The sequence below is a fragment of the Portunus trituberculatus genome, chromosome 28 (assembly GCF_017591435.1).
Source record: "Portunus trituberculatus isolate SZX2019 chromosome 28, ASM1759143v1, whole genome shotgun sequence".
Classification (NCBI taxonomy): Eukaryota; Metazoa; Arthropoda; class Malacostraca; order Decapoda; family Portunidae; genus Portunus; species Portunus trituberculatus.
The window spans coordinates 5,487,257-5,513,494 of NC_059282.1; the positions used below are offsets into that span (position 1 = coordinate 5,487,257).

Genomic DNA, 26,238 nt, shown 5'->3' on the forward strand with positions numbered 1-26,238 from the left:
CTTATTCAGTATGGACAATTATGCTACCGTTATCATTTATATTTTTGTAAGGCCATTTAATTTAATACATTATTATTTTTACCTGCAGCAATAAGTGCTGTCAACTTGTCAAGCTATTAGCTAGTAAGTTATTTATTAAACATTATCATGTAAATTTACTAACACAATATTTAGATTTTTAAGAAAATATCTTAATACTCATTACTTATGTTATTTTGATAAGGAAACGTTGTAGAAAATGCCACAAAACTTCCATTAAGATTATATCATTTTTTTGGAATTCCAGCAAAATGATTGAAAACAATTTGTAGTATAATTTTTATAGCACATACATAGATACTGGTTACCAGAAGACAAATAAACCCACTAAGAATGTACAATGGCGACAAATTGTAGTAAGCATCACTTCAAAACTAAACCAAACAATAATAAGATTGAATAAATTGAATCTCAAACAGCTGTACCACCATACAGTAGGAAGTGCCTACTGTCACTAATAAACATTGCGTAATATCTCGCCCTCCTTACTACGGTAGTGTTGCCAGATGGAGTATCAGTACAAAAAAACTCCTTAAGAAAACTACGAATTTTCTTAGTAGATATGCGTGGGTAAAACGAATTATTCAGTGTCGATATTGATAGTTACTCGAAACTTTGAAAGACACCGTGTCACTGTATTTTGGTTTGAGACGAGAAAAGTAGTTTGTAGATATCTTTGTCAGGACACTGTTTTTGGACATGTGTGTGTGTGTGTGTGTGTGTGTGTGTGTGTGTGTGTGTGTATCTATCTATCTATCTATCTATCTATCTATCTATCTATATATATATATATATATATATATATATATATATATATATATATATATATATATATATATATATATATATATATATATACACTTTTTTATCTATTTTTTCCGGTTACATCTCCGCCCCTAGATGGTGACAGACTCGTCTCAATCCTTCTGTGCAATGAGAGGCAGATGTGCACCGTGTTCTGTTTTAATCGTTACGTTGCCTGCCAATTCCAGTATTTTGGCACACAGATCCTCTAATATCGTTGACATAATTACAGGGGCTGTGCTCAGTGTCGTAGCTAATGGGGGGCGGGGGATATTGAGGGAGTGGTCCACCTTGGGCGGCATTTTTTGGGGGGTCCTCACAGTTGTGCGTGCTATGGGTAATTAGGCCTAGGCTCATATTCTTGATACACATGACTAGATGTGTCTTCGTTCAATAAAGATAGTAGTAGTAGTCTTTTTTTAGATGGAAGGAAAGAGACAGGCAGACATGTATATATGTAGGTACACTGGTTATGCTTGCTTGGCGGTTGTTAACTTGTTACATTTGGAAGAAACAAGCATATAGTAACAAGCCGTAGCCTGGTTAAGACATTCACTGTCATCTAGGTAACTGTTCATGCGCGTGTTTCCAACAGTGAAGAACCAGTAGAATTCACTTAGTTATATCATTACTATTACTGCGAATATAAGTGGCTGAGATGTACTACCTATATCTATGTAGTAGTATCAATATAATTCTGATGGCAAACTTTCTTTTCAAATAATAAGGTAGTTAGTTAACCTGGCAAGTGTTGGTACGCTGATCCTGGCTGTGACATCATCCATCCTTCAGGTCAGTTTTTCCAACTCTTTCGTGGCGGGAAGAGGTGTGCGGGTTAGCAGTTATTGTACTTTAATGAGAAGCTTCTGGTTGAATTCACACGAGTTTTAAGACTCTTCTAGTGACATATTAGCAAGATTTCTACACTCCAAAAACTCTGGTTAAAGTGACACAGGATATCACAAGTGTTGTCAAGATTGTAGTGGCAGAATTAACCAAGACGTCTCCAAATCATCGTATTACTGGACCAAAGCCACGAAACAACCATAGACACAGGACAACGTGATCAAAGTGAGTGACACAGGTCTTGCCGTGTCTCAGTGTTCATTTTTAAGACAAGTCACAGCCAAGGGATAACTCAGCTAAGGTAAATCCTCAAATGCCTTCTGTCCCCTTTTTAAATGTCTGGATAAGGATCGAGGTTAAGCTTTATTATTCGTTATTTGGATATTTTTGATGTTATTTACCTATCATTTAGCTTTTCACATAGATAGATATCAATGCGAAAAGCTAAATGATAGGCCACCGCGGCCAGGTTTAAGTTTGGTGAAGGTGTTTATAATATAGAGGGGGGGTGTCCACCCGACAACAGACCCCATCGCCATCTTGGATCTCTTTTTAATCAGCCTTTCCAGCCTTATCTTTCACTATGATACACCTGTCTTGCCACAACATGCAGCTGCGTTACAAAGCCTTGATATCAGCTATTGAGATACACCAATCATGAGCAGGTTTAAGCTTGGTGAAGGTTTGAATGAGGTACAAGGAGGGGTCGACCCCTCCACGGACCCGCCGCCATCTTGGATATACCCCAGAATCCAGGATTATTTTTCTTTAATTTCTGGACAGTTTATTTGGGCTGAATAGTGAGATTTGATGCTTCCTACAAGTATTTCGCTGTGTATGAAAAGCTTTTTGTGTGTGTAGGGGACGCACCATGTTGCTGTCTGCGTTATTTTTGTGTTAATTAAGGGTGGTTTTTGGCGCCAAATTTTCTGGAACGTATATGATTTTTTTTTGTTTGAGCCAGTATCAAGTTCTTTTTGTTTTCAAAAAATCTTTCATATGTTTTTAAGTGTTTTAGTTTCCTATTCAGTGGAATTAAAGGAGAGTAGAATTGTTTTCTAACGGTGTTAATGTTCCAACAATAGTTTTAATGTTACACCTGTGAATTATTAATTTGTGGCTCTAATTCACTCAAAAATGTTGGAAAAGACTGTTCAAAAAATGTTAGTGTATTTCGTTCATCTGAAGTGAAAATAGGCTGATATTTATTATTTTTAGGGGATGGTCAAGGCTCCAACATTTTGTTTATAGTTCTTTTGAAAAATTTTAAATATCACTAGATTGTGGAATCTCTTTATATTTCTAATGTTAGTTAAAATATGTGCCAAGTCAAAATATGTACAACATTTGGGTCTGGCGGCGTTTTTTCGAGGGGTCATTTTCAAAATGGTTTACATAACGAAGAAATGCCAAGCCAGCCTGTGACGTCATCACCCCACCGGACCAGGCTATGACGTCATCAGCCCATCGGACCAGGCTATGACGTCACGACGGTTCCCCAGTTCCCTTCCCTTCTTGGTTCTCTTTGTTCATATGTACCATGATTTACTGTGTTCATATCGTGTGTGTGTGTGTGTGTGTGTGTGTGTGTGTGGGTGGATGTGTGTGGGTGTGGGTGTGGGTGTGGGTGTGTTCCCCTGTCTTTGGTTGCATACATTGTGTGTGTGTGTGTGTGTGTGGATGTGTGTGTGTGTTGGTGTGGGTGTGGGTGTGTGTGTGTGTGTGTGTTCCCCTGTCTTTGGTTGCATACATTGTGTGTGTGTGTGTGTGTATGTATGTGTGTGTGGATGGGTGGGTGTGTGTGTTCCTCTCTCTTTGGTTGTATACATGGTGTGTGTGTGTGTGTGTGTGTGTGTGTGTGTGTGTGTGTGTGTGTTCCTCTGTCTTTGGTTGTATACATTGTGCGTGTGTGTGTGTGTGTGTGTGGGTGGGTGGGTGGATGGGTGTGTGTGTTCCTCCGTCTTTGGTTGTATACATTGTGTGTGTGTGTGTGTGTGTGTTCCTCTGTCTTTGGTTGTATACATTGTGCGTGTGTGTGTGTGTGTGGGTGGGTGGGTGGGTGGATGGGTGTGTGTGTTCCTCCGTCTTTGGTTGTATACATTGTGTGTTTGTGTGTGTGTGTGTGTGTGTGTGTGTGTGTGTTCCTCTGTCTTTGGTTGTATACGTGGTGTGTGTGTGTGTGTGTGTGTGTGTGTGTGTGTGTGTGTGTGTGTGTGTTCCTCTGTCTTTGGTTGTATACGTGGTGTGTGTGTGTGTGTGTGTGTGGTGGGTGGGTGGGTGTGTGTTTTCCTCTGTCTTTGGTTGTATACATTGTGTGTGTGTGTGTGTGTGTGTGTGTGTTCCTCTGTCTTTGGTTGTATACGTGGTGTGTGTGTAGGTGAGTGGGTGTGTGTGTTCCTTTGTCTTTGGTTGTATACATGGTGTGTGGGTGGGTGGGTGTGTGTGTTCCTCTGTCTTTGGTTGTATACATGGTGTGTGTGTGTGTGTGTGTGTACTCAAATTCGTGTCATTCATCAACAAAAATAATGATATCCCATACACTGTAAAGAAGCGCGTGTTTGAGTCTGCACTTACATCAACATTGATATATGGATGTGAGTCTTGGGTGGGAGCGGATGTGAAACCTATGTCAAAACTTTACAACTGGACCTTGAAAACCCTGTTGGGAGTGAGGCGTTCAACATGTAGTGATGTGTGTTTGTAGAGTCTAGACAGCATAAATTTTTTAACAAAATGTGGCAGGAAAGATCCGGGTATAATGATGATCCTTTGGCATTTGTATTTCACTTAGTTATCTCTACAAATACAGTGATAGAAAGATTAGTGAGACAGTTCATTAATAATGTCCCTAAAAAGTATTGTGATATCATGATATGCATGATGTGATACAAGATATTGTAAGAAGTGACTCTTCCAGACGACAGACGTATAAAGACATTAATCCTGAACTTACAGTTCATGATGTTTATAGAATTAAACACACAATTAGTGAAAATCAACGACTGTCTTTTGCAAGATTTCGTGTGAGTGGACATTCCTTAATGTGTGAAACAGGGAGGTGGAACAGACGAGGCCGCGGTCGACTCCCTCTCGAAGAGTGTGTGTGTCTGTGTGGTGATGTTCAAACTGAGAGACATGTTGTGGAGAATTGTGTATGGACTCATCACATTAGAGACACTTATAACTTTACAACAATGGAAGACCTATTTAATGACAATTTTGCACCTGATGTGACTTGTAGAATAATTCACCTGATCTTGTCAACTTACTATTAAGAAGATTAACAAATCACCAGTGTTTTGTGAATGTTATTGTATAGTTTTAATTTTACTGAAAATATCTGGACTACGGAATGTGACTCATGTAATGCTATATGTACACCTTAATTTACTAATAAGTGTTTGTGAAAAGAATATTGTACTTGCTGTGGTCAATAAAACTAACTAACTAAACTGTGTGTGTTGGGTGGGTGTGTGTGTTCCTCTGTCTTTGGTTGTATACATGGTGTGTGTGTGTGGGTGAGTGGGTGGGTGGGTGTGTTCCTGTCTTTGGTTGTATACATGGTGTGTGTGTGTGTTCCTGTCTTTGGTTGTATACATGGTGTGTGTGTGTGTGTGGGCGGGTGGGTGGGTGTGTGTGTTCCTCTGTCTTTGGTTGTATACATGATGTGTGTGTGTGTGGGCGCTCGTTTTTTTTTTTTTTTTGTGTGTATGTGTGTTCCTCTGTCTTTGGTTGTATACATGGTGTGTGTGTGTGTGTGGGCGCTCGTGTTTTTTTTTTTTTTCGTGTGTATGTGTGTGTTCCTCTTTGATTGTATATTCGCATTCCTCTTTCGATGTATCGTTGTACAGATAATGTGTGTGTGTGTGTAATTCACCTCGGTTGACTGCTGGTCCCCAGCCAGTCTTCCCCATTACGTGTGTGCGTGCATGTGTATTCGCATTCCTCTTTCGATGTATCGTTGTATAGATAATGTGCGTGCGTGTCGTCCAGCTATCATACCTCTAGCTAGCTTCACAGGTAGGTCAGCAAGAGACTATCAATTAAACCAGGGATTCTTAGTGAAAGTTGTCATCGTTGGTGATGTGCAGTCATTAAAAGTTCTTAATTGAATGGATACTCACCACTCTTCGATCTTTCCTTGTTCAAATGATATAAATAGCAACGCTATTCAAAATGAATATGTATTTAGATTCAGAAGGAGAGAGAGACTCTGGCTCTGGCTGGTTGTGGGAAATGATCTTGAATGTAGTATAAGAATAGTCTCTAATTGATAAGCAGATAGAAAAGTGATAAATAGAAACATGATGAGCAACATTAAATAAATGAATAAGTAAATAAACAGATCTTAAACTTTGCAATGTCATTAGTCTCCCCTCAACAATTTAAAACTACTAAATAAGACATTTCTTTTACCTACATAGGAATTTTGGGTTTATTGGTTATAGATATTAATTACTGCTTATCATTGATATCATGTTCTTTCCTGCAGGCCTTTCACACAAAGCATGGTCCATAACCATGTTCATTTGTGTAACCCATTTATTTGTACTACTTAACATGTACTTCTGTTTCTTCCCTTCATAATTTTTCCTTTTTTTTTTTTTTCCTAATGCTAAGAGGAGTTAATCTAGATTTAGAACTTTTTTTGATGGGATGCAATAAGGGATACTAGATACAGTGTTGCCAGGAATCATTAACCTTTTTATTGCCCTGAAGAAATGATGGCCTTCCTTCTTTCCTCTCTTGAATTGAGTTGTAATTCTTCTACATGTTTGTATTATGTCTTTCCAAAAGCTGGTTCAAATTGTTTCAACAGCTCTCTCTCCATCTCTGAGATTCCTGAAGGTAATTAAGTGTCACCCTTTTGAAACTGTTTGTGTTTCTCTTCTCCTATAAAGGGGTCTGTCTCAAATCTTATCTTTGTCATCATCCTCTAATATGAGTTAGTCTCCATTTTCCTTTGTTTTCCACTTCATGTAGGTGTCACTCTCATCCTCCTGAAAGGTCCTGCCTAGCGCCCATCAGTGCTGTCAGGTGTCCCAAGCACCTCTGCTGTCTCGTTAAATCTGATCCTACGTCTGGAAGGCGAGGTGAGTTTCATTGAGGTCTTCCACATTCCAAACTTGTATCCTTGCTGCTGCTTCTGGATCCCCTGTTGAAGTCCCTGAGGCTTCTGCAGTCCCCTTCCCACTGGGGTACTTTGTGCTGGCAACACAGAGCTACGGACAGGAGTGGTGGTTGCATGATGACGAAGCCTTGGTGTTGTGGTGCTGGCAAAACTAGACAGCCTTACACCCCTTGCCCCTTGATTGGTGATGACTGCCTGCTGGGAGGGCCTCAGTGTCTGCACCAGAGATGTCCTTGCAGAAGGTGCAACACTTTCCAGGGTGTTGAAGGTACACTGTGTGCCAGCCTTGGTAACTGTAGAGTGCATGGGATGCTGCCAAGTTAATCCTGTGATTCCTGTGGGTCTCTGAAAGTGCTGGCCAGACACCAGTGAGGAGGAGGATGATGAGGAGATGGAAGGAACAGGGTTGATGCATCTCGCTTTCTCCTGCATGAGATTTGATGAAATACTTCTTTGAGGACCACTCTGAGAACCAGGAAGCAAGGCACCAGTAGCAGAGGAGTGAGGATGAGGGAGAGATGGAAGACCATAAACAAAGGGACAAGGAGGTGGGAGAGGATGGGAAGAACGAGGACGAGGAAGAGGCTGCTGAGAGGACATGTGATGGGATTGGGAAGGACGTGCATAAGGAAGAGTAGGAGTAAATCTAGGATACATTTGATGTGTGGTGGTTGTGTTGGAACAAGGGTATTGAGCACTAGAGGAAGAGAAGGAGCAAGAAGCAATGGAAGAGGTGGTGGTGATAAGTGAGTGGTGCTGGTGTTGTCTTGATGGTACAGGTGTTGTTTGTGCCTCCTGTTGGGATGTGGTGGCTGGATGGGTAGTAGGGGGTGGCTGGTTGGCCAGGATGTGCTGTAGGAGGGGACGTCTCTCATTCTGAAGGCAAAGATGAAGAATAAGGAGACCAAGTTGATATGTCTGATAAATAAACTAAAGAATGTGTGGTTTTGAATTTTTTTTTTTTTATGTATGTTACACAAACTACATCTCAATATATTAGTTACCTTTCCAAATGTGGATATTAACTTTTCAACATTCCCTGTGCTCCATTAGCATTAACCCCTTCAATACTGAGACACATTTTTACCTTGATATTTGAGTATAATTAGACCGTTTTATTGACATTAGGATGGGTCTATGGAGGTTAGAAGAGTAATGGCCACAGTCTTCACTATTTCAATTCCCCACATAAGTTTCTGAAGTTGTATAAAATTAGCAAACAGAAAACAGAATGGAAAAGCGTCATGGTACTGAAATGGTTAAAATATATTAAGGTTTCAACAATCACTTAAACTCTTTGCTCACCACTCAACACATTTTACACCAACACTACACATTACAACACTCTGCCACATCAAGGAATACACTCACTACTTACTGAAGGATCTGGTGTGGGTGGTGCAGGATTCCTAGTGAAGGTGCGAGGGGTGGAGGGAGAGGGACCAGTCTTTCTTCCTGAGGTCCTTGTCTTTTCTGCAGTCACGCCCTTCCCTCCATCATTGGGATGAGCGTGAGTGTCTGAGAGATCACCTTCATTACCCCAGTTGATGTCCCTCAGCATTTCATTGATGTATTCCTCCGCATCCATGTCTAGGTTGGAATTTTCATGTCCCTGTTCAGTTGGAGATGCACTGAAGGAGGTGGAGGGTATGTGGGTCCTTTGCTTCTTCAGGATGGTGTCTGCTAATGGCTCCTTGCTGCCCTTTGGTCTTTTGTGACTTGTGGAGTGGGAATTTGGGGTTCCTTCAGGTAACTCAGACAACCTGCAGCACCAAGATTCAGTCAACATGGGTGATGCATATTACTATTTAAGTTTACATGTAGGAAGGAAGTTGGTAGCATTATTGTTTTTCAGATTTTATGTATTATGTTTCTTTTTGTCAATGAATTATGTATGTATCACTACTACTACTACTACTAACTACTATGGATATGTAATAAACACTTAAGGAAAGGTGATATATGGAGTGCATATGGCATTTTATCACAAACAGATATAGGGTACGTATTAAAAAAAATAATGCTTCTCTCTCTCTCTCTCTCTCTCTCTCACCCATATTTATCCACCAGTTGCTTCCACTCCTCCTTCATGGCCTCCAGTGCTGCCATCAGGTACTCCCTCTCCTGCTGCAGGTCACTCAGCTTGTCTTTAAGTCTGTTGAGTGGGGAAGAACAGGATAACATGATCTAATGGCTTTACTTTACAGTTTGAAAGGAAGGAAGAAAGGAGGGAAGGAAAGAACGAAGGAGAGAAGGATACTTGATGAAAAGTTACAGCAGCTTCTTTCCTAATTTGGAGAGAGAGAAAAAAAAAGGTGTTTCTAGAATAAAACCAAATTAGTTAGTGAAGCACGTCAAGACAGAATATACAAAAAAAACAGAAAATTCAAGAACATTAATTAATATTGTATCAACAGCAATAACAACAGCAGCCTCACCCTTTTGCCTCCTCCTGCTCTTCACTGGGGCACTGGTACAATGAATCTCTCCTTTCCTCCAACAAGCGAGTCTCACTTTTCACAGACTCGGACTTCTCTTTCAGTTCTGCTATGGAGCGTCTCATCTCCTCTTGTTCCTCCTCCTCTTCCTTGACTCTCTTCTCCAGTTTCTCTCTCTCCTTGTCCATGTCCTCGAGTACTTTGATCTCTGGAAATAAGGTTCAAGAGCGAGAAAGTGCGTGTGCTAGTGTCATTACTATTTATTACATTATTCTCATCATTATCACCATCATCACTATACCACAGTTCTGTCTCGTCTCCTCCAAGGTCAGCTGTGCCACCTCCTGCAGTATGGCCTCCCGCCGGGCAGGAATGGCAGGGTTGTCCAGCCTCACCTTGCTGTAGTGGTCCCTCAGCATTTTCTTGGTCCACGCCCCTGTCGCTTCCTTTTCTCTGCTAATCTCGGCTTCCTGTAAGTGTTGGAGAGTGTTGTAGGAGGAGAGTGAAGTAGTAGTAGTAATAGTGTTGGTGGTGGAATAGTATATCCTGTTTCGCATTTTGTAACTATATATATATATATATATATATATATATATATATATATATATATATATATATATATATATATATATATTCTTATTTTTTTGTCATTTACTTTCAAAGAGGCATTCACAACAATAATTAATCATATTTCTTAACGCCAGTACAGCATAACACACTATGATGGTTAAGCAACTATTATTATTATTATTATTATTATTATTATTATTATTACTACTACTACTACTACTACTACTACTACTACTACTACTACTAGAGTCTTTTCATCTCACCAACTGCTGGAGACATTCTTTCCTCTCCTGCTCCACCTTGATCATCTCCTTCTCCAGGTGGCGGAGGAGAAGGAGGTTGGAGGACAGACGAGTCTGGGTATGGATGAGGCTACGGCGTGTGCGCAGAATCCCCTCCTCCATTTCTTTATTCTCAGTGAGGAGGGAGATACGCTCACGCTCATATTCACGTATAGCCTTGTGCACTGAAGAAAATTTAGTAGTAGTAGTAGTAGTAGTAGTAGTAGTAGTAGTAGTAGTAGTAGTAGTTATCTCACGCTACAATGAACCTTTCAGTAAATAACGACAAGAAACTAAGAAACGCGTTGCTTAAAATTTATACGTACAAGCTACTCGTTTCCCTTGCTGCTCTCACCTTGATCTAGCTTCCTCTTCCTGTTCGCTATTTGATCCTCCATCGCCTCGATTTTGTGGAGGATCACGTCAAACACCTCCAGGTTTTTTTCAGCCATAATGAAGCGGAGAAAGAATAGTGCTTCTAAAACTCAAATGGTCGCGATCAGCTGATTATCGGCGGCGTGGCGGCGGGTTGTTCTCCTCGAGTGTTGGTTTCTAAGAGTTCATGATTGATTGATTGATTGATAACTTTAATTGTGTATCAGTATACACAGAGTTTAGTATACGTATATTGTGCTGTTTGACTTTGACTTTGCTATTCTACTATTTTGGTTTATATACATATTACTTTATCAATACAACCATTTGATTATCTGTATATACACGTCATCTTATTCACTTTTTCAATATTTAAAGCCAGTGGCCAAGAACAAAAGATGGCAAAAAAAGAAAGAAAAAATCTTGAAAAGTAAGAAAATAGGCCAAAAGGAACTACAGTTAACGTTGAAGCAGGAGAGCGATAGAAGATATTGAAAGAAACAATTTTTATTGATAGTTTTATGAGTGAGTGAAATTATTGAGAAGGACAATTGTCATATTTTCTATGATACTATGAAGTGAAGAGACAAAATATTGCGATCTCAACAGCTGAAAACATTACGATGTGAGAACATGCGTTCGATTTACGTCAGTGGAGTACCAAGCGGGCCCCTCACTGACTTCTAGCGCCTTATAACTGGCACTTTATATTATGCGCACAGAGCAACTGTAACATGAGCCATTTATCTGATATAGAGAGTAATTATAGTTTCTTTTATAAACCAAAATAAGGAAAACAATGTTTGACCCCTCGTTTATCGTCTCATTTTCAAAGCAGATAAAGCTTCAAGCTACAGAGGAAGAGAACCATAGAGATGAGTCATTTGATCTCGGCACAAATTAAGATAAAGATATGAGGTGTCCTGTACTGCTGGGTAGACACATAAGGCGAGCATTGTACGTCTGATCCCATGGCATTGCCATCTAGACGAAGTGATGTTGATGAAGATAAACTCAATAGTGATAAATGGTTTACTTAGGTAGCACACGTACGGTACTTTACCTAGGTACAAGTAATATTATTCATTTCACCTGATAATTGTTACATAGCAGATATAAATATGCATGAATTAAAGTGCACTCAGATAATTCCTCGGGAGATGAGGTGGTGCTATTAAAGATAAGAGAGAGAGAGAGATACGCTAAAAAGAATCTAAGATGGACTGGTCTATAAAAATATATTAAGTAAATAATGGAATCTACATATTAAACTATATTCAAACAGTAAATGGAGAGATAAAGTTAAGCCGAGTAAAAATAAAAACAACACTATTAGATGCTCATTTGGTGTCTGTTCTGTGAGGTGTCAACATGGCTGGAATGCGGTTTCAGTATGACGAGTCTGGCTCAACGTTTTTCTACTTTTTAACCAGCTTTCTGGGCCTGGTGCTCCTCCCCTGCACGTTTTACTTCTGGCCTGATGGCGCCAAGGAAGGTAAAGGCTTGAAATGACCGAAATACTAGTTAAGGAGGTGACAAATGACCATCTTTCTTTTTTTGACTTCCAGCTTTTTGTCTTATTTTGATGTTTTTATGTGATTTATGTGCGTGTGCTTGTGTGTAAGGAGTTGTTGGGGTGTAGGGTTGCAGGGTAAGTGTAGGAGTGGTGGCTGACAGGGTGTGTTAGAGGAGTATTAGGATATATGGGTCACATAACGGGACCGGCCTCCACTCTACCATACAATTCACAAGATCTTCCCATATATGTTACCCTTTTATTGTGTTTTAATTAGATAGCGGTAGTGATTCCTTTGTTCCTCTTTGTATTCGTATTCCAGAACCTACAAGTGGTCTCCCTGTCCACATAATCTCTAATTGGTTTGTTTATCAATTAAATCATGTTTACACAGTTAAGTCTTCATACTAATTTCTTATTTGTTTTTTGTCTTGTTTTTCGTTCTAGAAGCTACATCTGGTCTCTCCCTATCCACATATTTTCAAATTCGTGTATTTTCACCTTATTTTATGTTCAGGTTTCTACTTTGCAACAATTATTTATCAACTCTTATAATGCTTTGATTCCAACAGCTGTAACTGGCTTCTCGTCCATACATTGCATAATAGTACATATTTCTGTATTTTTTATTGTATGTATGGTTGAGGTTTTGTTATTACATCAATTTCACTTAACATTTAACAACACAGGTCCAGTAATTCACGTCAAGGCTGCACCATCAACAGCTTTCATTGTTTTTGTTGTTATGTTCCTTATTTTGTGTATTTCCTGATTTGACTCCATCCTCAGACTTTCCTCTTATGCTTTTCACAGAGGAGAGAGACAACTGTGAAGTGTTCCAGAGAAAACAGGCAAGACTCAAGAAACCGGAGAAATGGAAAGGTCTCCGCAAAACCACACAGTGAGTTGATTGTTCCCTTTATGTCCTTGTTACCTTTGAGAAATAAGTTTTTTTATTTAAGATGGAAAAACTGGCCAAGGGTAACATGAAATAAGAAAAGGCCCACCTAGTTCCCAGTCCCCTTGCAGGTTTGAGAGAGAGTTAACCCCCCAAAAAAAGATAAATGTTTTGATACCTCTCTTTTAAATGAAGTCAAGCCATAGGAAGGTGGAAATACAGAAGCCGGCAGTGGGTTTCAGAGTTTTACCAGTGAAAGATCCAGTGTCATTCTGTACTTGTCTTTGTTTTATTGCATTCTCTGTGCCTTTTTTATTATTTTTGTTACGTGTTTTAGGATTCTCTTTGTTGTGTTGGTTTTGTTGTTCCTTAGCTACGTTTAGTGTGGAGGAAGCTCAGTGTGTTTGGTGAGTGGTGAAATGTGACTCGGTATTTTATCTTTCATTACTTCACTGTCATTATTGTGTGTTACTGATGAATGTTACGTTACAAATTTGTGGAAGTTATGAATGTGCTAATTTTGTGTTTTGTCTTTATTTGTACTTGCTGAATTTGTTATTATTTTTTACTCATGAATTTCTTTTAGAACATAACTTACTTATGGTTGTGTATCACTTTTATTTATTTCATTCCAGGTGATTCTTCAAGCCAGTTGTTGTTCATAATTTGACTTGTGTATTTTCCTCAAGCTTATTTTTATGATGACTCTCTTTATTTCACTCCAGCCAAATCTTCAAGCCAGATAAAGTGTCATTAACCTTTTGACTGCAATGGGGTTGTAGCTTATTAACTAATACAGCATTAATTAAAAGAAAAAATATGAAAGATAACCCTGACAGTAGTAGGTCTGAGTAGAAACCTCAAAATATCACAAAGTTGCCAGAATTTCTCTTAGTAATGTCATCTAAGATTATGTAAATTGAGATGAGTCATAGTGTCACCAGTAGTTGAGGTTAACCACTGCAATATCATGGCACATTTCTATATTTATTCTACCTACTATTTGGTGATTTTATTTGGCTTCAGAAACTTACATGGGGATTAAAATAGTGAAGACTGAGGCCATTAATCTTCTGACCTCCATAGACTTTTCCTAATATCAATAAAATCATCTAATCACACAAAACTTAAGATAAAAATGCATCCCAGTAGTTAAGAGATTAATTCAGCAACATGACCTTGATTGATTTATTTTTATTTATACCATGTGGGCTTTTCACAGGAATTTGTGGGCTAAAAGGGGATACTTTTTGGGGTAACTCCCATCTGAAAGCCCACCCGCTAGGAAACCCTTGCCCCGAGTGAGGAAGCCCTACCTACACTCGGACCGTAGACAGGAATCGAACCTGTGCGCTTGGAGACCCCTTGGACCCCAAAGCACGCATGGTTCCACTGTACCACGGTGGTCTTCTAACCTGGCATGTCATTCTCTCCCTCAGACGAATACTCATCATCATTGGTTGGGTGCTGATGGCCATTCTGGTGTACAAGCTGCAGCAGTTTGACTATGAATACGCCAACTTTGACCCTTATGACATCCTAGGGGTCAGCATGGTGAGTCAAGGGTTGTGGAGGGGTCACTAGGAGTTAGCATGGTGAGTCACAGGTCAGGGGAATTATTCTGAGGTCAGCTTGGTGAGTCAAGGGTTGAGAGGTCATTTTTGAGGGTCAGCATGGTGAGTTATGGTTCAGGTGGGGTCATTCTAGGAGTCAGCATGGTGAGTCACAGGTCAGGGGGATATTCTAGTGGTCAGCATGGTGAGTTATGAGTTAGGAGGTCATTCTAGGGATCAGCATGGTGAGTCACAGGTTAGTGAGTCTGTTTCCCTATGCATCTTTCCTCTTCATTGATTGAGTTGGTTGTTGACTGCAATGGACACCTGATGAAAGAAAGGTATTATTTGTTGTGTAAACTTTGAGAGAGGCCTGTATGTGTGTGTTTTGGTGATTCATGTGTTTGTTTGGTTTTCAAGGATTTACGTGTTGTGTTTATTGACATGACAAGCACATTTGTGAAAAGTTGCCCTTGTTTTTTGTGCTTTTCTTGAATGTTGGAGATTTTTTATTTTATTTTTTTGTTATTTACTGATAGATTTATTTACTTATTTTAATTCATATGACTTAGATGTTGCACTAGTTGATATAAGAAGCAGAATGATGATAAATGGTTGTGAATCTTTGCTTTTATAATTTGGAGATTTGAAACATTGGTAGATAAAATTAACCATATATTCTCTCCCTTACACATTACCTTAAATGATGCAAGTCAATTGGATAACACTTTTCAGATATAAGTTTTTTGGTATTGCTTATCCCTTGGGAGTAATTGCCTTTCACTGATACAAACATTATGCTTTTTTCTGTTTTCTAGAGTTCCTCCTTAGTGGACATCAAGAAGGCATACCGTAAGCAGTCCCTCATATACCATCCTGACAAGCCAACAGGAGATGAACGCAAGTTTATGAGGCTGAACAAAGGTGAGGAACAGTCAGTCATCCCAGTAACACACATCCTCTCCTCTCACCTTATCATAATTCATAACTTATCCATATTTATCTGCAGGGAGTGGCTGAGGGAGTAGGAGTAGGCATGTGATAGGGCTGGATGTGTTACACTGAATACTTGAACACTGTCAGGCTCACTAAAGTTTGGTTCTTTTATCCCCACACATCTAATGCTTGTAACTCTTTCCTCCCCACCCACTCAACTTATCTTCTAATATCACTGTCCTTATCTTTTCTCACTTTCTTTAATTATTCCTATCTTGAACACTTGACTTGCCTGACTTTCTCACCTTTGTTATCTATCATTGCATACTTTTATTGCATACCTACCATTAGAATTTCCTTCTTTCTTTCTCTTCTACAGAACTTGCAATTTCATATGTTACTTATTTTGCCTTTTCTTGGATTCTTTCATCACAAATAACCTAATACAACTTCACCAAACAGCTGTATCATATAGAGATTCCCTCCATCCATAAGGCCAAACAGTTTCTTATATAGAGATGCCTTTCATCCAAAAACATAAAGTACTAAATCTAACCTAACCTAACTAAACCAACCTAACTCAACCTTACCTTACCTTACCTTACCTTACCTTACCTAACCTAACCTAACCTAACCTAACCTAACCTAACCTAACCTACCCTAATCCAGTAACTCCTTCCGTCCACAGCATATCGAGCTCTGACTGACGAGGATGCCAAGAGGAACTTTGATCGCTATGGCAATCCTGATGGTCCGGGGGCAATGCACTTTGGTATAGCACTTCCCTCTTGGATTGTGGAGAAGGAGAATTCTCTGTGGGTGCTTGGCCTCTACGGACTTGTCTTCATGATTGCACTGCCCACTGTGGTTGCCATCTGGTGGTACCGTTCCTCAAAGTTCTCCAATGATCAGGTGATTGTCTGCCACTTTCTCTCAACTGTTAGGAATTGTTACTGTGCTTAGTCTTCTGCTCTTTCCTCAGTTACCAGTTACATGCATGTTCTCTATCACTGCACCCATAAGCCTTCTTATATGTCTTCTTTATGCAAAGTTTATTAATCGCCAGTGTCCTCCAACATACTCTCCAACCACTTCAGTCTTGCCTCCGTAACTCTCTAGTGTTATGGCTGGGATACATTTGTTCCTGGTTGTCTGTTACCATAATAATGTTCCTGATGTAAAGTCAAGTCATTTTATAGCTGTCACCAAGTCACATGCAGAAATAAATTGACATAATGTATTTAATTGAAGGTCCTTGACAGATGGGTTTCAAACATTTGATCATATGTTTTGTTATTACACAGGCACCTCTAACCTCTAAAATTCCCATTTCACTTGCCATATTCTCACAGGTGCTTCTGGACACAACACAGCTGTACTACTACTTCTTCCACAAGACCCCTCACATGGTGTTCAAACGTGCCCTCATGGTGCTAGCTGCCTCCTTGGAGTTTGAGAAGGGACACAACCCGGAGATTGTGGTGAGTGACAGGGTAGATGAGATTGCTGTGTCATTCAGTAATGTTTGTGATTGATGAGGATTTAGGTTAGGTTGACATGAAATAGTATTTTAGTTTTACATCAAGGTCTCCAGAGAAGTAGACAATAACCACAATAGTAGCAATAAAGATAGCAAAAATGACCAAACTACTCCTCACATCTTCTGCAGGAAAGACCAACAGACAATATAGAACTGCCACAGCTTATCAAACAACTGCCCAACCTCGGGGAGAAGAACAAGGAGCGGCCGCTGTGCTTTGCTTATTCCATGAAGGCGCGCTCCCTCCTACATGCTCACCTGTCCCGAATGAGGCTCCCAGCTGAAACTCTCGACCAGGACCGCCTCTACATTGTCAAGTGAGTGGCTAGTGAAAGTGTGTTTAATCAGTAAAGTGTCTTGCTATATATGTAGTTGATCTTGAGTCTCTTAATGTGCCTTGTTGTATGTCATGCTTTGGAGTAACACAATAAGGGCTTTCCAAAATTTTTTTCAGTATTTCATTATATTCAAAACAACACAAAATAACATATTATCTTATTCCCTAAATTTATTGCATCCTTCAATCATATGCTATTATGTTCATTCTTATTACCTAATGCAAATACTGATGACCATCCTGCAGGTGCTGCCCCATACTGATCCAGGAGATGGTGACGTGTGTGGCTCAGCTGATCATGTTGGCACACGCTGGCCGCATCTCCCGCCTCCCGTCGCTTGACACCATTGAGGCCTGCATGAAGTTGTCCCCTCACATTGTGCAGGCACTCTGGGACTCCAAGAACCCACTCCTGCAGCTGCCACATGTCACCGAGGACTCCCTCAGGTGAGTATAAGACAGTGAATCTCATGTGACACAAGCAAAATGAATCTCTCTTTCTTGAATGCTTTCATTGTAGGACTGTGTATAAATGCCACAGTGGTGATCATTCATATTAACATCAGTTTTAGTAATGATGTAGAATTACTGTGTGAATATCGTTAGAATCTTGAAAATGGCCTTGAAAAAATTAACAATTTCAACTACAATATACTAGGTGTAAAAGATAAGACAAAATGTTTAGAAATATGTTCTATTGTATGACAATGCAGGGCAAATTTCAAAACTGACCTTTGTCCTCGTCCAGGCATTTTGTCAGCAAGCGCCGGCCAGTGAAGACCATAGAGCAGCTCATTGCTCTGCCGGCCACTGAGCGGCGCCACGTGCTGCGCTCCCTGTCTGAGGAGGAGTTCAATGAGGTGATGATTGTGTGCCGTAGGATGCCCAAGATTGATATGGAGGTCAACTATGAAGGTGAGAGAGAAACTCTTGAGGCTCTTGCTGGTGGTGGTGGTGGTGGTGATGTACAGATGTTCCATATGTGTAGGAGACATTCAGAAATTCACATTGATGATAAGTATATGACTTTATTTACATTACTTCTCCTATCAGTGGTGGATGATGATGACAGTGGAGTGTTCACTGCCGGTGCCATTGTCACCGTCACCGTCAATCTGCGCCGACAAACCATGGGGGAGGTGTACGAGCACAGCCTGCAGGAGGGGGAGCCCACTAAGGTGGAGGGAGGGCAGGAGAAGGAGGAGGAGCCAGCTGCTACCACTGTGGTGAGCATGACTTGTGGTACTTCACTGTGTTGCTAGTAAAGAGATGAAAGCATGGTCAGTTTAGGTGAAGTGACATGCCAGTAAATTAAGGAGGAAGAGGAGGATAGTGATTTAGAAAGACATTGTGTCAAGAATTACGCTTGAAAAGTGTGCTTAGAGTAACTAGAGAAAGAAAAGATGAATGGTTAAAGAAGTGTGGTATTATGAAATGTTCTGTTGTTCTTTCAGGCCAAGAAGTCTGGATGGAAGCCAAAGACACAACCAAAGAAAGGAGGGAAGTCTAAGGCTAAAGCTCAGCCACAGAAGAAGAAGCAGCAACAGCAACAGCAGCAGCAGCAGCAACAGCAGCATTCCAACAAGAAGGAAGAAGAAGGTCAAGAGAAGAGTAAGAAACACAAAATTGGTCTGTTCCTCCTCCCTTTTTTCCTGTTTTCTGTAGCCTTTTGGATCATGGTGAATATAAACTCAAAATTTTAATTGTTGAATTGGCTTTTGGTTTTTCTTAATGAACTTGCAAGATGCTTATGGTGATGGCTTGGTTCAGACATGGAATACTATGTTTATGCTACATACCTCATTTATTTTCAGCTTATTTGCCTGAGTCATGTCTATATATAAAAGAAATACAATATAGCCTTTATTTGCTGATGCCTTAACTTTTCAACTTTGTATTTACATATTCATTCTTTTGAATTTTATCAAATGCATTATGGATGATCCTTCTGCTGGTCAATGCCCCCTGCTAAGGTGCCCCTGCATCCAAACTGTCTCCCTGTGGCTGTCATGCATGCCTACCCCCTTCTGCTGCCTCCTGGTGGTGGTTTCCCTCTCGGCCTCTCTTGACATCTTTCCCTGCATCTGGCCATTCCAGCATGACCTAAAAAAATCAGCTGTTTCTTTCAATTTTCTTCATTTGCTTACTTTCTGATAGCTTTTCTGCCCCTAATGAAGGAGGAAATTGTTTGCATTTCTTATGTTTGTATTACTTGTATTTCATCATCATCTCTGCTGGCAAAGAGAAAGAAAGCTTATGAAAATTGTCCCTTTCTTGACTTATGTCCCTGAATTGGCTTTTGTTCATTAATAAACATGGAAATTATTGCTTTAAAGTTGTTAGTCAAAATTTTGAGGCACAAGTGGAATGTTTTGCCTCTTTGATTAATTAACTATGAGAGAAAATACCTAATTAATGCAGAGTCCGTCATGACATACAGGAAGCAAAATTTCAGTGCACTAGTGAGTTAACCAAACTGGAAAACCAATAACAGATGAAAAGGGACAAGGGAGCAATTAGTGAGGGAAGCAGAAGGCTCAGTCCTCCTGCTGAGGACCACTGGGGTAACCTTGGGGTGGTGTTGCAGCAGGTGGGGGCCAGCAAGTGGAGCGAGTGGAGGCTGTGGTGGAAGAGAAGGGAGAGCAGGTGACGGATGATGATGAGTCTGCCTCACATTCGGATGAGTCGCAGGCGGAGGAAGCCGACACAGAGTCCCACAAGGATGAGAAGGTAAGGGTTGTGTGACTTATGTCCTTTATGTTGAGTTGTGGATCTGGTTTCTGTCATCATTGTTGCTATGGTTCCACTAGCTTTCAACAATCACCTCCTTGATCATCTTAACCTGCTCCTCTTTTCCAGACACTCAGTGAAGAAAAAATATCATGCATCACCTTTCCATTTGTCCTGATATGTGAAAGTGTTACAACCATTTCTCACCCAATTCTTCACTGATTGCTGTGTATTTCATGAAATTGAACAATATTTTGGCACAGGTTATTTGGAAAACTTAAAGACACCATTAAGAAGTGATGAAGCAGCTCAAGTTTTTTAGTGTCTATACTTAATTTTTGTTTGGCCAGCTATGGAGCACTGTGTAACATGGTACACCACAAGACTTCCCTGAGTGTGAGTGGTGTGTGTGTGTGTGGATGTGTGCTGCTTTGTCTGGTCATACAGATAGATAGACTTTTTTTCTTACTTAATGAGGTCAAAGAATACTTAGATAAATATTAGAACTAGTATTATCTTAGTATTATTGTTAAAAAGATAATAACGAATGACAGAAACCTCAACAGCACTGATAACCACCTCCACCCTATAGCAGGCGACTGCGCTGGATGATGACGCAGAGTGGGAGAGATTCCAGAAGGGCCTGACCAAGAGGGAGAAGGCTCTGGAGGGGAAGTCAAAGATGTCCCACACTGTACACTGCCCCTTCTTCCCTGAGGACAAGCAGGAGTACTGGTGGACCTATGTGTGTGATAGGAAAAAGCACATGCTGGTTACTGCTCCATATCAGGTGTGTGGGTGTGGGGAATGTAGGTGTTGATAAGATGAAGTCACACAGCCTCCTCTAACATGAACACCTCTGAGTGAGCTACACAGGCACCTTATCTTGTGCATCACCTTTCTGTTTGACCAATAGGAGGGTTACATTCATAACTTAAAACACTTCACAAACGTACAAAACATAATATCTAAATTCAGTTACAATGTCTACCATCTTATAGCTCTACAGACGCACACATACAACTAAATAGATAGAGGTTTCATTATTTTATAGGTCACACAGTAGATAATACATAATGTGAGTTCATTTAGTCCATATATAAGATGAAATACTAAGTCATAAATCATCTGCCAAGCCATGTACTATTGTATTATATAGTAAAATTAGTGTTCTATATAAAGCAAGACTAGTAACAAAAAAGCTGTCTCAAACACACACACAAAAAAGACACATGCATTTTTTATTTATTTATTTATTTAATTTTTTTTATGCAGGAGAGGAAACTGGCCAAGAAAAAAAAAAAAAAAAAAAAAAAAAGTCCATACACACACAACCACTTCTCTTCTCAAAAACAAATCACCAACCTTGAAGTACTCAAAAGCACTATCTCAAACACTCATATAATACACACATACATAACCACTTCTCTCACAAACAGATCACCAGCCTTGAAGTACCCAAAAGTACTGTCTCAAACACACATACACATGCAAAACACACGCACGTAACCACTTCTCTCTCACAAACAGATCACCAACCTCGTAGACCAAGAAGAGGTTCAGCTCAAGTTCACAGCACCACCACGGCCAGGCATATACTCCTACCAGGTCTGCCTTCGGTCTGACTCTTACCTAGGCTTAGACCAAACCCAGGATATTAAGCTGGATGTCAAGGAGGCAAGGGAGATCCCCACTGAACACCCGCAGTGGGAGACTTCCAGTGACGAGGAGGAAGAGGATGAGAATGAGGTGGCCAGAGATGAGGGTGATGATTCCGAGTACACTACTGATGATGAGGTGACGGATGACAGTGGAGAAGAATGAGCAGGAACAGTAGAAGATGGAGGAGGAGGTTAAAGGTAGGGGGAGAAGGAGGAAGAGGGGTTTTGGGAGTGTGATCATTGGATTTATACTAAAGATGAGTGTATGGTTGATGAGCATATGGAAGTAAAAAGAAGGAGGGATTGGAAAGAGAGGAGGTAGATGCATGGAGATAACACACAGGAGCTAGAAGAGTTACAAGAAATGTATAGTTATGGAAAGAAACGAAGGAAGGAAAAATGAGAGAGATTATATAGATATATATAGTAAATGGGAGAAGGAAAATTGAGAGCCAAAGTAAAAGTATATTCACATCATGTCATTCCACACACCTATCTAATGCACACCGCACTGTTCATGTTCTGCCAGGATGTGATGCTCAGGTGCCCACAGTAAGTCAGGACTTTGGGGCGTGCAGTGGCAGTAACTCGTGGCCAGTTTATGTGGTGTCTAGATGTGATGTGAACTGATGACGTGGCACATTAGAGGCTGTTTTAGGCTATTAGGAGGACCAGACAGGAGGCCTAGTGTATATTTAGGCCTTCCATCTTCATCCTCATGGCTTGGTGTGTCGAGTTAGTCTGCGCCCATATGAGAGACATAGAGAGAGAGGTGGACCGGCCAATCAAAACTTGTCAGATGGTGTCGTGGATTAAATTCGCTCAAAGGAATGGAGTGAGATGTTTTTATTCCAGTAGTGTGTTGCTGCTGACTGTCTGGACGGTTGTTTTTAAGTTAATTTATATATGGGAGAAGGGATGGAAAGGTGCATGAAGACTTGGGAGATGGGCTGAAGATTAATTTAAGATATTGGAATACAGATACATCGTACTATAAGGGATTAGGCGAAGGGTTATGTAAAAACTAAACTTTTATTAAGGTGTATAAAATATTTATTGGATTATGTGAAGTGAAACCTTTCCTGAGAAGTGAGAAAATTCGTGAAAAGTTCCATAAAAGAAAAGTTTTTGGTGTATTATTAAAAGACTAAGCTTTCCATTACTGTGTATAAGATTCCTATTTATTGGAAGAAGAGACTTGGAGACTTTTCCTAGAAATATGAAGAAAGAATCCATGTGAAGTTTTGTATTTTCAAGTAACCTGGAAAAAATGGTTTAACAAATGAAAAGGTGTATAAGACAGAGTGATCTGCTTACCATACAGAGAAGAGTGGAGTGAACAAAATAGAAAACAACAAAAACAACTCTAAAAGGTTTCTTTACATACAGGAATGAAACTGAATTTGAGAAGATGAAAGAAGAGAGGAAGAAAAAAACCTTCATTCCATTGTCATCTTAGAACACCAGATTGCAACAGAAGGGCATGCATAAAGTTACTACTTAAAAATAACTGTTAGTCTGTTTTTTCCAGTGATCCATCTTCCTGGGTGTGTAGTGATGTAGGTGCGTTGGTGTGTGCTCCTGAGGGTGAATGGGGTGCGTGAGTGAGTGTGCTGTGTGCCGAGTGTGATGTTGGCTGGTCTCCACAGCAGTGATGTCTACCCTTTTTGGAAATGTGAAAAAAAAAGTATTCACCATTTTTTCGGCATTAAAAAGAATAACAATCTCTTTTTAGGGGGTTAGTAGTGTGTGTGTATGTGTGTGTGTCTCTCAAGTGTCTTCATCATGTGTCATTCTCGAGATGAATTGCAACTCTGTGCTTCTGCAGACTTGGAAATTGATGCACCTTATGTTGTTGCTGCTTTTTTATCACTTGTTTAGCTTCCCAATACACAATATTGATGATAATGATGATGACGATAATGATGACAGGAATTATAGTGTCAGAGTGTTTTAGAGCATTTTTACTGCCATCTGTTTTGTTGGCATGTGGAAGATGGCTTGGGAAACATTGTGAAGAGGACATCACATCATTACTGCATTGACAGGACTTGGTTCATCTGTGTGTTGCTGATCTGGTGATGTGTTGTCATTCATTTATTTTCAGATGGTGTCATACGTTTTATTTTTTATTATTTATCATTGTTTGGTTAAGATATATAAATGATGCTTTACTTTATGTTTGGCATCTTGGTTTAATTAAAGTCTTTTATCTTTCAGTTTAAGCTTGAAAGTGATGCTAAGAAGGAAAGAAAGGGAAGAAAACATAATTTCCTCACTTTGCTGTGTATTTGTTAATCCAGATAATGTTTTTTTTTCTTTTATTGAATCACTGTTTCATATCTGTCATTCAGGACTTGGCAGTGACGTGTAGAAAGAAAGAAATGCGAGAGTAAGAGAGAGAGATCATTACTTCTGCTATTCATTTATCATTCAGAATCTGGTTTACCTGCATCATCTAATCATCACTTTGAACAGAGAGAAAGGAAGAAAGAAGAGAGAATCTGTGGTATCATGTGTGCCATCTATATTTATCCATTCCCTTCATCATTCACCCTTCTTCAGCAGCCCATCCGGAGCCTCAGTGTGGATGTGGATGGGTGGTTTGGACGGGTGAGGCTCGGCTGTGTCTGGGAGACTTTGGGCATTTTTTCCTGTACTTCATTTTTGTGTGTTTCATTCTGTTGTCTCTTCATTGTCTGGCATTCCAATGTGATCTGATATGTGCAATGCTCTTTTTATTATTTAATGTCCTTTTGAGATTGAGAGAGACAGAGATAGAGAAGTTGATAGTACTATTTATATGGGAATTATACTATTATTTATATACTCTACATATCAATTTGTTTTCGTGTTATTTATTCTTTGTAATGGAGAGAGGACAAGGTGCAGTGATAACCCGAAATTATTCATCCCTGCCATTATTTTGTTTAGACCTGTTACATATTTACTGTTTTTTTTTTTGTTAGACTACACAGAATGATAGATTTTGGGATATTTGGTTTGTTGTGTTAGCAGACGAACGAGATAGACAGACAGTGTAGTTACAGGTAGACTGTTTGTATACTTGGCTTACAAATGCTGTCACTATTTTTGCATTGATTTTGGCATGACTGGAAAGAAGAATATTAGGGTGAACTGTAACAACTGCATGCATATTTAAGTATTTTTGGGAATAACAGGTATTGTCTAAATTTCTATGTCACTGGTAATTTGACTGTAAGCCTCACTATTCACCCTTCCCAGCATGACATTATTAAATATATTTTTGTAATGCACAACCTCAGTATTACACATATTTTAGTGTCTTTTTGAACTCTACCATCTCTGAACAGAAATTTTGATCTCTAGCCTTTCCCTTCCTCCTTCACATCATGGACAGGTAGAAACAGAGATAGATAGACAGAGAGAGAGAGAAAGTCAGTTAGGGCATTTTTAACCCCAATTAGGGAAGCAGTGGAGAAAGGGACAGGGGAAGGGGAGGGAAGGGGATTTTTTGCAACCATTTCTAAGACGTCGTGAAATTTGTGAAGTGTCCCAGCAGCTCCAACTAAGTGTTAATCCTTACTGAAGACTTTTTGGACCCACAGAAGTATAGGGCATCTCGGACTGCATTCTCAAACACCTCTGCCTCTCACCACTACTTCCAATCAGGTGCAGTGGAAGTCATCAGGGTTTTCAAGGGTATTTTGAAAGTGATAGTCTAATAAGGGTTTCAGCATTATCGGTAAGAAATAAACATGAGAACGGGACTGATCATCTCTGTAGCCTGTGAAAGTTGTCCTGTTGAGAGCCAGGAGTGTTTGGAAATACAGACCCTTCAGTCTATGTCAGCTTTGAATGTCTTAAAAACTTTCTCAGATGAAGAAAATCTGTGTGTGTGTGTGTGTGTGAGTGTTAGTGTGTGTGTGTGTGTGTGTGTGTGTGTGTGAGAAAGAGAGAGAGAGCATAATATCTCCGTACTCTCGTAAACCTGTAATTAGCTTCCCAGGTGTCACTGTATGCTTGTGGGGATCAGATCAAGGTGACCGTGTAAGCACAAAGAATTATTTTGTTTATGAATAAAGTTTAGCTAATATTGCTGTGCCTGGTTTTTGTCTTCCAGTTAGATAAGTTAATATAAAGGATATCACCTCAACATTTCAATATGTGACAAGGTAGGTTCCTCAGATGAAAGGTGATGACACTTCAAGGATTGCGTCCCTTAAATCTTCTCATTCATGTCAATCAGCCTCTGGAAGTTGTTAATTTTGGATGAGCTCATAGCTAGTTTTCAGGAAAACTAAGTATTTTCATGATTACACCAGCAGTAATGTGACAAGTTCCAGCAGTGTACCCAGTAGCAGTAGTAGTAAAAGGAGAGGCTTGGGCTTAATGGTTATCGACTGCACATGGGATCTTTAAGGCTGACGTGTCAGTTTGTGGCCAATCCTCAGCTGGGGTTGAAGAGAAACTGAGTGAGGAAGCATCAATCTCGCTAAACTGCCGTGGGAGAGTAATACTAATAGAAGCATTTTGATAGCTTCTAATGAAAACTATACGGATTTTTAAGAGATTTCATGATTCTAGAATTATATTAAGAA

General features: G+C 39.9%; 2 protein-coding genes across 6 annotated transcripts; one reads left to right on the forward strand and one right to left on the reverse strand.

The window, feature by feature from the left end:
• Positions 1-6,372: 6,372 nt before the first annotated feature.
• On the reverse strand, positions 6,373-10,641 carry LOC123510301 (MAP7 domain-containing protein 1-like). The gene is made up of 7 exons (XM_045265304.1): positions 10,465-10,641; positions 10,092-10,294; positions 9,560-9,728; positions 9,259-9,466; positions 8,874-8,975; positions 8,199-8,583; positions 6,373-7,696 (listed from the first exon to the last, which is right to left on the reverse strand). The coding sequence occupies exons 1-7, from the start codon at positions 10,559-10,561 to the stop codon at positions 6,704-6,706; spliced, it is 2,157 nt and encodes a 718-aa protein (XP_045121239.1). The 5' UTR covers positions 10,562-10,641; the 3' UTR covers positions 6,373-6,703.
• Positions 10,642-11,836: 1,195 nt separating this feature from the next.
• Positions 11,837-25,737, forward strand: LOC123510049 (translocation protein SEC63 homolog). 5 transcript variants are annotated; one of them, XM_045264815.1, is made up of 14 exons: positions 11,837-11,979; positions 12,814-12,901; positions 14,338-14,452; positions 15,270-15,375; positions 16,076-16,299; positions 16,740-16,868; positions 17,057-17,244; positions 17,511-17,711; positions 18,013-18,179; positions 18,318-18,490; positions 18,719-18,893; positions 19,852-19,994; positions 20,587-20,784; positions 21,525-25,737. In XM_045264815.1, exons 1-14 carry the CDS (start codon positions 11,856-11,858, stop codon positions 21,816-21,818), a joined length of 2,325 nt encoding a protein of 774 aa, XP_045120750.1. In that variant the 5' UTR covers positions 11,837-11,855; the 3' UTR covers positions 21,819-25,737. The 5 variants fall into 5 exon arrangements, with proteins under 5 accessions (XP_045120750.1, XP_045120752.1, XP_045120751.1 ...); XM_045264817.1 differs by having other exon boundaries at positions 20,590-20,784; XM_045264816.1 differs by having other exon boundaries at positions 19,855-19,994.
• Positions 25,738-26,238: the final 501 nt, after the last annotated feature.

Coding starts and splice junctions, on each gene's coding strand:
- LOC123510301 (XM_045265304.1), bottom strand. CDS start 10,561: ATGGCTGAAAAAAACCTGGAGGTGTTTGACGTGATCCTCCACAAAATC. Junction 9,467..9,559: donor GGAGACGAGACAGAACTGTG/GTATAGTGATGA, acceptor CCTTATTTCCAG/AGATCAAAGTACTCGAGGAC. Junction 7,697..8,198: donor CACCCACACCAGATCCTTCA/GTAAGTAGTGAG, acceptor CTTTGCCTTCAG/AATGAGAGACGTCCCCTCCT.
- LOC123510049 (XM_045264815.1), top strand. CDS start 11,856: ATGGCTGGAATGCGGTTTCAGTATGACGAGTCTGGCTCAACGTTTTTC. Junction 14,453..15,269: donor ACATCCTAGGGGTCAGCATG/GTGAGTCAAGGG, acceptor TCTGTTTTCTAG/AGTTCCTCCTTAGTGGACAT. Junction 18,491..18,718: donor AGCCAGCTGCTACCACTGTG/GTGAGCATGACT, acceptor TTGTTCTTTCAG/GCCAAGAAGTCTGGATGGAA.